This window comes from Argentina silus (genome assembly GCF_951799395.1).
Source record: "Argentina silus genome assembly, chromosome: 3".
NCBI lineage: Eukaryota > Metazoa > Chordata > Actinopteri > Argentiniformes > Argentinidae > Argentina > Argentina silus.
This window is the reverse complement of record NC_139657.1, coordinates 21,246,238-21,259,221: the sequence shown is the minus strand read 5'-3', so window position 1 is coordinate 21,259,221 and position 12,984 is coordinate 21,246,238. Positions and strand designations below refer to the sequence as shown.

The 12,984-nt window shown below is 41.8% G+C and overlaps 1 protein-coding gene across 1 annotated transcript; it reads right to left on the bottom strand.

Moving 5' to 3' along the window:
• Window positions 1-667: 667 nt before the first annotated feature.
• appl2 (adaptor protein, phosphotyrosine interaction, PH domain and leucine zipper containing 2) lies at window positions 668-12,774 on the bottom strand. The gene is made up of 21 exons (XM_083666372.1): window positions 12,646-12,774; window positions 10,834-10,932; window positions 10,550-10,609; window positions 10,120-10,191; window positions 8,077-8,164; window positions 7,872-7,913; window positions 7,682-7,740; window positions 7,416-7,562; window positions 7,232-7,314; window positions 6,914-7,066; window positions 5,492-5,680; window positions 5,343-5,385; window positions 5,059-5,115; window positions 3,438-3,532; window positions 3,104-3,259; window positions 2,901-2,953; window positions 2,614-2,788; window positions 2,402-2,438; window positions 2,064-2,222; window positions 1,799-1,846; window positions 668-1,670 (listed from the first exon to the last, which is right to left on the bottom strand). The coding sequence occupies exons 1-21, from the start codon at window positions 12,697-12,699 to the stop codon at window positions 1,539-1,541; spliced, it is 2,001 nt and encodes a 666-aa protein (XP_083522498.1). The 5' UTR covers window positions 12,700-12,774; the 3' UTR covers window positions 668-1,538.
• Window positions 12,775-12,984: the final 210 nt, after the last annotated feature.

Genomic DNA, 12,984 nt, shown 5'->3' with positions numbered 1-12,984 from the left:
CAGGAAGGAGAAAGTACAAAGGTTCAGTGATTTTTCCCTTGGTTGTTTTTTGTTCTGATTTGCATTCCTCTATTGCCCAATGAATGACAAGTGTATTATTTTTTTAATGAATGCATAATCTTCTATCATACTCTTGTTTACATGCGGTTAATGGAATAATTCAGGGGATTATTTTTGTTTCGGTTCAGTTTGTGTAGACCCCCAATAATCCACTGCACTGGGAATGATCTGGACAGAGCACACCATAATGAAATCATGCAGTGCATCACTCACATCATATTGATTCCAAAAATAGCAGATATCTAAAACACAATCTTCTCTGTGGAAACAGCCTACAGTTCACATTTACAAAGGCCTTTATTGTAAAAGGAGTGAAAATGTTTTTTTTTTATCTCCCACACACACCAACACCCAAGAATGGTCAGCCACAGAGGACTGTTGTATAAATCTCAAAGCATAATGTTTTAAGTGCAAGGAATGATTCTCCCTAGAATGCATTCTTCATATAGGTAGCGATGTATGCAAAACATGAAATACCAAAATAAAGCATTTTAGAGGAATTGGTGACCAATGCTTTACACATTGTACCTATTGTATAACCTTACTTTTGCATGACAGGGTTATTTCTTCTTACAGTGAGCAATGAGCATAGCACTGTGACTTTGCATTTTGGTTTTTCTGCTTTACCACAAGTCATCCACACTCACACCATCACTTGGAAAGGCTTTTATGCCACCATGTCCACTGCTAAAAGACACTGACAAGCTATTCAAGCACAGCCACTGGCCCCCTGAACAGCAAGTAATGTCACAGCAGGATAAATCAACAATACAGTACCTTCATTTGTCCTTTAGATGTAAAACATACTTCATAATGCTGCCTGACGATATCTAACATTCTATAGACGTCAGGCTTGGAATTAAAACCTTGGAAGTGCAATATTGTCCTATAGGAATGATAATGGAATAATAATGGCATAAGTGCTGGTAAGACCTATATGTAAGATGGACTGTAAGACGAGGTCTATATGGGTCAACTTTCCGTAATAATTATAAAATGTAGCATAAACACAATAGTACCACTAAACGCAAAGCTATGAAATGTAAACCTATCAGGGAGAGAGAAAGGGACTACCCTCAGTCTTAACCCAAAGGGTGGTTAAGGATATTAGTTCCACCAGGGAAAAGGAGAAAAATAAACATTAATACAACTTTGTCCCTTTTTAGAAGTACCTCCATTTAGTGCTCGTAAAAGAGAGATACAATACCAGTTATACAGGCACAGATTTTACCTAGTCCTTGACTAAATCACATATTCACTAGAGTCTCCATGCCATAGGAAGTGCTTTTTAATCCAGGGATATAGGCCTAATCTGGGTCCACAAACCCAGCCAATAATGTACTGTATAACACAAATAGTACCAGAGTCAGTAGAAGGTGAGGGATTTATGAGTGCACCTTCACCTCATAAGAGGAGACCTTGGGTGGGGAAGAATGTGGGAACCTTTCCTGGTCCTGGGGATCATGGTCGTGTTGTGGTTAGGCCTCAGACTCCAGGTCCTCCTGCCCTGCTCCGTTGGCTGTGTCTCCTGGCTCATTCTCCAGCAGGAGGAACTTGCCATCATTGGTCAGAGGCATGGACTTCATCAACTGGGCTAGAGCCTCTGGGTCCTAATGGCAGCCAAACACAGGTTCAGATAGGAACTACAAGTAGCATTTGCTAGCATACTAGCATACTGCAACTAGTAGCATTTGCTTTTTTGTAGATTTCATAAACTGGGAAGATAATTTGTAGTTACCTTCTTGGCTTCTATGATATCCTTCCCCAGGCTTATTGTGTAACATATCTGTGAATAAAAGATATGATATCAAATCATTTGAAACAGACTATTGGAATACATATGCATACACTCACTGACTGTAGGCTTAGTGTCCCATAGTGAATGCAGATATGTTAAAGCAGTACATTCGAGGTGTATTAGGCCAAAGCCTCTTACAAGTAATTATACCATATCTGTTTACGCAGTATACTGTAGGCGTGTGTGTTTTTAAGACATATAGTACCTTCTCTCCTTCCGTGTTGCTCTCGAAGACAAACGCACTGAAGGAGGGCTCCCCCACCTCCTCCCCTTCCTCGCTCCAGTCCCGCCCCTCCACCACAAAGCCCATCAGTCTGCCGTTCTCCTGGTGAGCCGCAAACACGCTCACGTCCTGTAACTGGAACTGAGGGGAAGGGGGACAGCAGGACAGATAGGGGTTAATTCACATGTACATAATAGCTGACAAGGATAAATCAGATCAAATACTTGGAGTGAAGCACTAGCTGATTACTGTCAAGTCCCAGATTTACTGTAAGAGTAAGATACAAGTATATGAGATAGTATACAGTTGAGACCACTCACACTTATTCTTGTGACTTGTGTCTGAGGGTCAATCAGCCTGTTGGAATAAAAAATAAAATAAAACACCCAAAATGTTTATTACATATCTTTAATCTTCCTTATTTTATTTCTATTTTCTACCTGACATGACTCTATTCATTCTACTGTCTTGCAGTAACTCAGAGTAATTCACTACAACTTTATTAACCCCAGAGGTACCATTAGCCTCTTACCTGAGGCAGCTGCTGGTGACCATGAGGTGGGACTCTGTAGTTCTGAAGATGTTGTGGATGGCCCGGGCTGCCAGGACCTGCCTCATGGCCTCATAGATCACCTCCTGGTTATGTCCTGATCGCACAGCCATGGAGCCCAGGAAACGCACCACAAACACCTGCTGGAGCAGGGAGTCTGGAGATATACACACACACGCACACACATGCACCACAGGACAGAGAGGATCAGGGAATAAGTACTGACAGCATGTGGAGTATAAAAACAGCAGGATTGTGGATGGTATTACCGTCGCTTTCTGATGAGCAGTCATCATCCGTTTCTCCAAATGGATTAGTGCGCCTGTCAGGGAGGAGACACGCATGCACGCGCACACACAATTAAACCTTGTGGCTCCATTATGACCCAGCTTTCTGGAAATGTTATCACATTCACATCATGAAGCAGCTTCCAGGAAATTACCCACAAGTGTCTTTCCCCTATATCTTTTACCTTCCTCCTCCTCTGTTCTGGTCCTGGAACTCCATGGCAGGCAGCATGATGTCAAACTGGATGGGCGTACCCGGGGCTATCAGGTCCTCAGGCTCTGGAGCAGCAGAGGTCTTCTGAGACGCACTGCTGGACGTCTCCACCCCACCTGGCTTAGCCCTGCAGAGAGAGCAGGAGGAGGGGGAGGGGGAGGGGTAAAGGGACAGAGAGGGTGAGATATGGAAAGAAAATGGTCAATGTGACTATGTGACTAAATAAGATATTATCCACATGTTTTTCATTTCTTCTGACAGTGGTAAGATATCTTCTACTCAGCAGGGTGAATCAGAATACTGACCTGTCAGGGTTGGGTGAGCCCTCTTGTCTCTTCTCAAAGCTGGTGATGGGAGTGACTGCCTGGATGGCCGTCTGATTCAGCCTGATGGCCACTGCCTGTTGACCAGGGAAACAAACAGTCCAGATTTAACTGTGCACTGGGAGTAATTAATAGTACCACAAGAGGGCGCAGTTTGGCTCATTCTATTGAGAACATACATAAAGGATATGGTAGGTCTAGACTCTAGAGTAGAGTAGGTTGGATGAAAACACTGACAATATCATTACTACGGTAAATACCACCACCAAAGTCATGACAAGAGTAAAGAGTAAATCACTTTCTCAATAGCATAAAAGTCAATATACATCATCATACAGTACCAGTCAAAAGGTTGGACACACCTTCTCATACAATGGTTTTTCTTTATTTTTTATTATTTTCTACACTGTAGATTAATATTGAAAACCTCAAAACTATGAAGGAACACATATGGAATTATGTAGTAAACAAAAAAGTGTTAAACAAACCAGAATATGCTTTATATTTTAGATTCTTCAAAGTAGCCACCTTTTGCTTTGATGACAGCTTTGCACACTCTTGGCATGGTCCAAACGTTTGACTGGTGCTGTATATATTTCGGCAGCATATGAACAGTGGTCATTAAAGACAGTATTTGACCCCGATCTAGCCTGTGTTGTTTAGGTCTTGTAAGTGTTGCTTACTGCTCTGGTTTGGGCCAGATTTAAAATGCTTCTATTTAAAAAAAAAAAAAAGACTGATTGGCTCAGGGGAGCAATGAGGAGCGGAAGTAACAGACAAGTCCACAGACAATGGCTAATATGGCTGGACACATTCAGATACTCTGCTGTCTCTCAGCTACCAAAGTCAAAGTCAAACGCCAGAGACAATGAGACAGTGAGGCACCCTCTGCACCCTACCATCGTCCACCCTCCATACCTAAAACACATGTTCCATAAACATAAGGATGCAGCAAACTGTTGTATACAGAGAAGTTCAAAACACACACATGTCCTCCCTAACACACACACACACACACACACACACACACACACACACACACACACACACACACACACACACACACACACACACACACACACACACACACACACACACACACACACACACACACACACACACACACACACACACACACACACACACACACACACACACACACACACACACACACAGAGGCTGGTTGGAAATACTCAGAAACAGCCCTACCCAGTGGGCTTAAGTACTGTACATCCCTATCATATGTTTAAAGCCCATTGCTACAAAAGTAGAAGTCAAGCATGTGTCATGCTATTGCAACACTGCTGCACTGCGGTATCATCACACTGGTTCTAGTACTCTGCTATAACAGGCTGGAATAAAAACAAGGGCTGTGTCTCAGGCTTATCTCAGCCTACGCCCATGCCCTGTTTCAGAGCACTAGAGCATAAAACAACTTACTAAAGAGCTTTACAATTGCTTTATCTGACTTGATTTTGGGTTCATATGTGGGGTCTCCTGTATGGTACAGAGTGAGTGAGTGTGAGTGTGTGTGTGTGTGTGTGTGTGTGTGTGTGTGTGTGTGTGTGAGCTGTGCTAGAGGAGGCATACTAAAGTACCGTACCTCAGGGTTGTCAGTCAGGTAGATCTGTCGAGAGATGTTGTTCAAAGTGCAAATCCACTGGGAGAGAAGACAGACACACAAGATGTTTGATTCACAGAGTTGTCTTACAAAACAAATAACAGCACCTCACATAAGAGAACTAATCTCTTAGGCAGGTCAAATGTGTTTAAAAAAATATATATATCTGAACAGGTTGCTATTTGTTGCAGCAAAAGCTTTATCCATATGGATCAAAGAATCCTATGAAATTCAGAACAAAAGATCTAATACAACAAAATACCTACTTCTTCATATTCCTTTTTGCTCTCTGCTTGAAGAATCATTGACCTAGAATAAGACATTAAAAAAATGACATTAAATACAGCGTTGAAGGAAAACATGGTGCATCGGATTAGTTAGGGTTATTGAAGACTCATACGAAGGTCTGTCATACGTTTTACCGGTGGGGGAGGTGATCTGGAAACAGTAGCGCCTGTCCTCACACTCCACGGCCATCACCGAACTGTTGTCCAGATCCAGCACCATGCCCCCGGCCACCGCCCCGCGAGGCTGGCACATGAGGTTTCCTCCCTGGGTGAAGAAGTACAGTCGGTCCCAGGCTGTGGTGACAAGGCCTGTTTTACTGTAGAGGGAAGGAAGCAAATACACAGTGGAAAAAGGCATTTTAACAAAACGTAGAAAATCCCAAAAGATAAAAGAAGACATACACTGCAAGAGTACTTAAACTACACAACTATACAGAGAATACAGAGCAGCAGAACAAAGTGTGCCTGAAGAGGACCTGGTGTGGTCGAAATATAATGTATAAGCCATACTAAGTTCTGCTGCTGTATATTTTCTGTATATAGTTTAGTATAGACCCCCCGGGCCATACTCAACATTTCTAAATGAATTTGCAGAGTTCCTCTTCGCTCAGGTGACTCAGGATTGTGATATTCTGAGATTTCAACACACACAAACACATGTTGATGCTGACCCACTCTGAAAAGCTTTCTTAGCAGTTATTGACCTACCCACTGCCATCATCATACTCTGGATTTAGTTCTATCGTGTGGTATTGATGAAGTCTTAGTTCAGTCAAGACACTTAAGTTGTTAATGTAAATAGGTTTAATGAAAAGTACAATTAGATTTGGCGTAAAGGATGTCTCCGCTCTGATATAGCTCCCCACTTGAATTAAACAACATTAGAATACAAATAATACACATAGCGGGGAGCCCATAAACTCCTAACGCCCCACTTGAATTAAAACAATATTGAAAATAGAAATAAAATACATAACAGGGAGCCCATGAACTTCAAATCCCCCTGTAGGTAGGTAACCTGCAAGTGGAAGCTGGGGGGGGTGGTAGGATGCTCAAACGAACAAGCCAGCGTGAACAAATGTTCAGCTATGGTGGAGTCTAATATGACTTGGCTCTTATAGCCTGTCCCATGAACATGTGACATGATCTGCATAACGTGAAATCAGCTGTCCGTCCCTGAAGGCCAGCTGCGTCCTCCTTGCCGTGCCTGACTGAACCTTTGTGATACTTACATTTTTCATCCAGTTGTTTACTTGACCCTATTCCTACTAGGCTATAAAGAACTTCTTCGGTCCTAGCTGTTCCTATGCACTTTGAGTCAATTGTCTTTGTAAAAACAGCTATACAAATACATTTCATTGACTGATTCTAATCAATTTCTTGTCATAGCAACCTTTCATATATATGTATTTCATTGTCATAATACATCACAATGTAAAACATCAAGCCCTAAACTGAAAACACCAACAGAATATGAAATACCGGTGGACCAGACAGAAAAAGAGAGCCTTGAATGAAAGATAAAGGAATAATATCAAATGGCTCCTTACTTCCTGATGTTGAGGTAGCCTGCCTTTTGGATGAGTGTGCGGTTGACGGGGTCAGGGTCCCGGTCAGGCATGTAGACAGTGTCCTCTACAGAGAGGAGCTCCCTCTGGGACATACGCATGGCCTCTGCCTCAGAGTCTAGCTGGACCTGGATACTGACAGAGAAAGAGAGAATTAGAGAAATAGAGAGAGAGAGAGAGAATTAAAGAAGTTCTACACTCATAACATGCAACAGTATGTTATTTGTTATTTGACACAAACAATAGAGATGGGGACAGACAGACAGACAGACACGGGTCTTTGAAAAAGTTAGACAGTACCTTTGTGTCATGCTGGACACTGAGGCGAGGAAGGTGTCCATTTTCTTGGAGACTAGATCAATGCCTTTCTTGAAGAAGTTGATCTGAGGGCGGTGACACAATGGGGATGAGTCCATATCATTGCAACCTCTGACATTACTCATTTGAACTAGGCGATGGTTCACCTGCTGAAGGGTGATGTTACCTGTGCCTCTGTGTAGCCCAGCATAGGCTCCAGCATGGCTACTCTCTTGCGGTACTGCAGGGCATTGAGGGCACAGTAATACTGCATGGAGGCCTGGTGTTGCTTCCTCCTAGAATAGGCCACCTCCCCCACCAGCTCAGCCTTCACCTGCACCACAATACACAATCAATGATGTACACACGCAATCTAGACGACGACCCCCCCCCCCCCCCCCCCCCGGCCCCGCGCGCTTTATCGATGCAGAATAGAGGGAAGTCTGTCACTACCTTCTCATTCTCCTTCTTCTTGGGCAGTCTGCTGTACTTGACCATGGAAGCCTCATGCTCTGGGGGGGAGGAGGGGGGGAGGAGGGAGGAAGGGACATGAGTCTCAATATGACAAATGGGTCTGAAGATGATAAACTACTGACTTAAAAAAAAGAAATCTTAAAGATTGAAGAAACCTTCACATACATACCATCGCTGGCGATGCCGAATATCTCTCTCAATGTGCTTACCTCTGCAAATACAGATTCATTGCATCAAACACCATGACTAAGCAGAAAATCATCAACACCACAATTAGGCATGCAAATCAATATTCAATGTACAATCAATTAGCGATTTTTACTCATAAAATGTGAATAAAATATAGGTTCTGATGAAGGCATGCTTGTGTCTACCTGTGAGGTCCTTCTCTCTGAACTGAATTATGGGGTAGACCATCCTGTCGGCCATCTGTGTGGCCAGCTCAGAGTGTAGTGCGTTCAGCTGGGGAGGAGAGAGAGAATACACTCAGCCCTACCACTGCAGTTTGACACAGACAAAATGACTACACTACCCAGAAGCACCACTCACTACCCTAGCACTACAGTGTGACACACCTAAAGCACGACACAGGAGCCTTTCCTGTCAGCTCTCTTAACAGCATGTGGTTACATTGATCTGTAATCTCACAAAGCCAGACAGTGTGACTCTGAATATTGAATATACCAACTGTAAAGTCAGGGATGCGAGATAACATTGATTGTTGCTTAGAGGGGGGTTCAATAGCAGATTCAAAAACAAATGCAAATCACAAAGCAAAATCTCTATTCTGCAATGAAGAGGATAGGCTGAAATTGTTTATTGGGCTACTATGATGCATTCTCATATAGAAAACGTACCCTACGATACTGCCCTCAACTTGCAAAACAGTATTTCGATATTTAGTGTTGAAGCAGCAAAACTCTGTGCTCAATCATCTATCAAGAACATATATATATATATATATATATATATATATATATATATATATATATATATATGTACATGTACATGTTCAATATATACAGTGCCCTGGGTAAGTAATGGGACAATTAAGCATTTCTTCTTATTTTGGCTCTACACTGGATATTAAATCAAACATTGATTCTAGGCTTTGCATTTGCATTTGCCTTTTACTAGGTGTTTACTATTGTTGTCTGTCAACATGAGGACCAAAGAGATGTCAATGAAAGTCAATAAAGTTATTATTAGGCTGAAAAATCTGAAAAATAACTATCAGAAACGTAGCCAAAACCTTAGGCTTGGTCAAAATAAACAGTTTGGAACATCATTAAAAGGAAAAAAAAACAAGCACTGGTGAGGTAGTCCACAGTGGATGACCGAAGAATGCTCACCAAAAACCCAAAACAACTTTCCCACAGATCAGGAACACAGAATACATCACCAGCCAAACTACAGATGCTTCACTGCAAGGTGCAAACCACTAGTTATCCTCAAAAAGGATGGTCAGATTACAGTTTGTTAAAAAGTACTTAAAAAGCCTGCATAGGTCTGGAAAAAGGTATTGTAGACAGATAAGATGAATATTATCATGTAGTGATTGCAAGAGGAATGTTTGAAAAAAATACATGGTGCAGGGGTGTTTGGGCATGTATAGCTGCCACTAGAACTTACTAACTTGTCTTAATTGATGATTGTAACTGCTGACAGCAGCAGCAGAATGTATTCTGAAGTGTAAAGAAACATCTTGTCAGCTCGAGTGCAAGCAAATGCCTCCAAATTCATTGGATGGTGCCTTATTATATAGTAAGACAAACTGAAGATGGCTGCAGTACAGGCCTGGCAGAGCATCACCATAGAAGATACACAGCGTCTGGTGGGGTCAATGGGATATATATATACAGTGTTGTGGAGGCAAAAGTTCATAGGATTAGGTTTAGCCTTTAGTCAGATAGATTCATACTCTCTACAGTATGCTGCTAGGTAAGATGGGTGAACAATGACCTCACTTGTGTGTATGTTATAATGCCTCTCCAGCCAGCACAGGCCAGGCAAGCGACTGGACCCCCATGGCTGTGTGAGGCAGACCCATCTGTTCCAGCCCTCCCTGTACTAGCAGCACCACAGGTCTCTGGAACCACAGCCTCTTCATACTCTAGCATCCTGACTGAAGAAAACTTCAGTTTTTTTTTTCTGATAGAATGAACCCATAGCCTGAACCCATACCCTCTTGGTTATCCTGATGGAAGCACTAATGCAGTTTTTTTTTAACAAATAGAGTGAGAGACCGCGTAATTTTCCTCCATATGGTGTCTATACACAACTGACATGTCCTGCAGTACAATGGACTATGATGCTGATACACATACCCAGCCTAAACCAGAGTTAGACCCCCATATCACACATGCAAATGCACGCACATACACACACGCACACACACACAAACACACACGCCTCACCTCCCCCACAGTTTTGGCAAAGTGCTGCAGTGTGGTGATCACTTCTTCATCACCTTTTCCAAGGGCAAAATTCTGGAGAAAAAAAAGATGGGGCTTGAAATGCAATAAATGCAAGCTAACACTATGAAGCTACAATTACAAAATTCACCCCATAATTCTGGCATGCATTCTGCAGTAAAGTTAAAATGCTTTTCTGGAGAAAAATGCTACTATAGCGTGCAGGTATGCGACTGTTATAAAGGCCAGCCAACAAACTGTTCCAGTACAACACACTGCAGTAATAAACCAACATGCAGTCCTTATTTCACAGAAATATGTTCCAACAAGTCAGCATAATCTACTAAATCTTGTTCCACACTTAGGACAGAGACATGATTTCATTTCAGTTTCATCACATGTACAACTGACCAACAGTCCCAGTAGTACCTACTTTCTTCTCATAATCCAGGAGCTGCTTGGAGAGCTGCTCTGTGGCCAGTCCCATTTCACTCTGAGGGGCAGAGAGTGGAAGACAGGAAGTTAAGTCACTGACAGCTTATTCTCAGTCTATGCAAAGTGTTACCACCTTTCAAGAATCTATAGCTTTCACAAAGCAAACTGCACATATCAGGCAAACATAGCTTAATGCCTGTACTGTATGTCTCATCACATCAATAGCCAGAAACACCTCAAGTCATCAAATCAGAATCACAATAGTGTGTGTGTGGGTGTTACCTGTGCTCCAAACACCCTCTGCATAGACTGTAGCAGTTGGTTTGTGTAGTCTGTGAGTGTCCCTGCATCCTCTTCGAACACACTGAGCAAGGACCGAGTCTGTATAACAAAGAGGGGCAGACAGAACAATATGTCCAAGGACAAAGAAATTGGTGGTGATGGACAGTGACACACAGGCGAACAGATAAACAGGTGTGAGTTTCCCAAAAGCTTTGAAAAGCTTTTGGGAAAGCCTCAAAGGATGCAAAACCTCAAAGGAATAGCAATTGTAAAATCAAGCAGCTGTGAAATGTAGCCTATATTTACAGTGTATCTATTTGTTTATACTGTAGATTTAAAATGCAGGTTTTATTTCCTAGATTTAAAGTAAAAAATAAATCATTCCTTGATTTGAGGGAGAACAACTGAACAGGAAAAGGAAGTTCCTGAAGAAACTGTGTGTGATTTCTATCTTTAAGATATCTTCAAGTAGGATAAATAAGCTTTTGGTAAACACTGAAACTGATGTTGAGTGTCTGTATGAACAGTGTGATTTTAATGAAGCAAGCCCACTAATAATAAGTATGAGGAAGAACAATAAAGCTCATAAAACAAATTTCTTCTTCATCTACAACTGGTTGCTAAGCAATAAAACAGCCTTCCTGACCTTCCTGTAAATTGCTAAATTTCAATCACATTTAAGTTTAGTTTTGAACTCTATGTAAAGCCAATGGGACTTTTAGGAGTTACAAAAAGTTGTATAGTTTAAAAAGTATAATAGGTATCAGAAATATTTTTACAGTGTTTATCTTCTGCACATCTTAAAGTTGGTTTGGAGTATGTCGCTTATAAGTTGTACGAAGAGCAGCGTTCCAATAATTGCATCTTTGGTCACCATAGACTTATGTTAAAATGTGCACTTTTAAGTGGTAATATTTTAAAAAGTATGATGAGTATCAAAATAAAAATGTAACCAATTTAAATTGTTACCTCGAATCATGAAATGATTCGAGGAAGAAGAACTAAAATGGGCAGGGCAAAATATAAGCCTCTAGCATAATCAGTCAAACTTATTAAAAGGATGGGAATGGTATAGCCTACAGATAACGCAATGCACATTATAGGTGTGTCTGGAGGTGGTGTCCCTTTATTATCATGTTCAATCGCGGCACATACCTGCATGTAATTAGGGGCCATTCATCCAATTTCCCAATTACATCTGGCTATGCCCGTCTGCCAACTCACCATACCTGTTCCCACCCAAATAATCTGCATTTCTCTCATACACTCAGCCTCATATTCAGCTTGGTCTGCAGAGCTGACATAATGACCAATTCCAATAACTCAAAACCCCTCCCACAGCCCGTAAAGACAGGCCCAACTCGCGGTCTTTTCTGAACAGTGATGTGAAACACGTCTGTATAGCGAGTAGTTGATGTAATTTGCTACTCGTGAGGGTTCACACAGTATCGAAACAATCCCATAACTAGGCTAATAACTATTGGAGGCGTCCTATTTTGTCGATGCACTTAGGAAACGAGATTCACATAACGTCATCCAGACAGGGGAATACCCTCTATCGAGCAATATGCAAATACAGTGGACACACTGTAACTGATAACAATTTAGACTAGTGATGCATTCTAACAATATTATCATCCAATGACGACTGACCAGAGGAATGCTTTACCGAAACAATGAAGCAATTGAGAGCTGTCAACGTCGAGCAGCGTAAATACAACGGGGAAATTGAATCTGGCACAATGACACCTCGTTTTGCTAGACCATTCCTCTCAATCGCGTCGATTGCATCAACAAATAGAATATGCCTACCTGAGGACTGTCTTGCAAAGCTTCTTCTAAAAGCAATGTATGGACGGCGGGCATCTTGTTTACAGCGAAGAGGACGAGGCTTGAATTATTTAGAGTGTGGACTCTCTTTCCCAGAGAGCTTTGTGTGGATGTGGGTGACACGTATAATTTACAGGCGGTCCCTGTCCGGCTAAAGCAACCAAGCAAACAAAGCAGTCAAGCGTCGACGTCTTTATTGACCGCTGAAATGTAGGACGAGAGCGGTACAAAGTGTCCTGTCGTGCAATAGTTGAACAAAGAATGTGTTTATTTGTTTTCATAATATTTCTGCATAGGAATAATATTTGCTGTTTTATAATG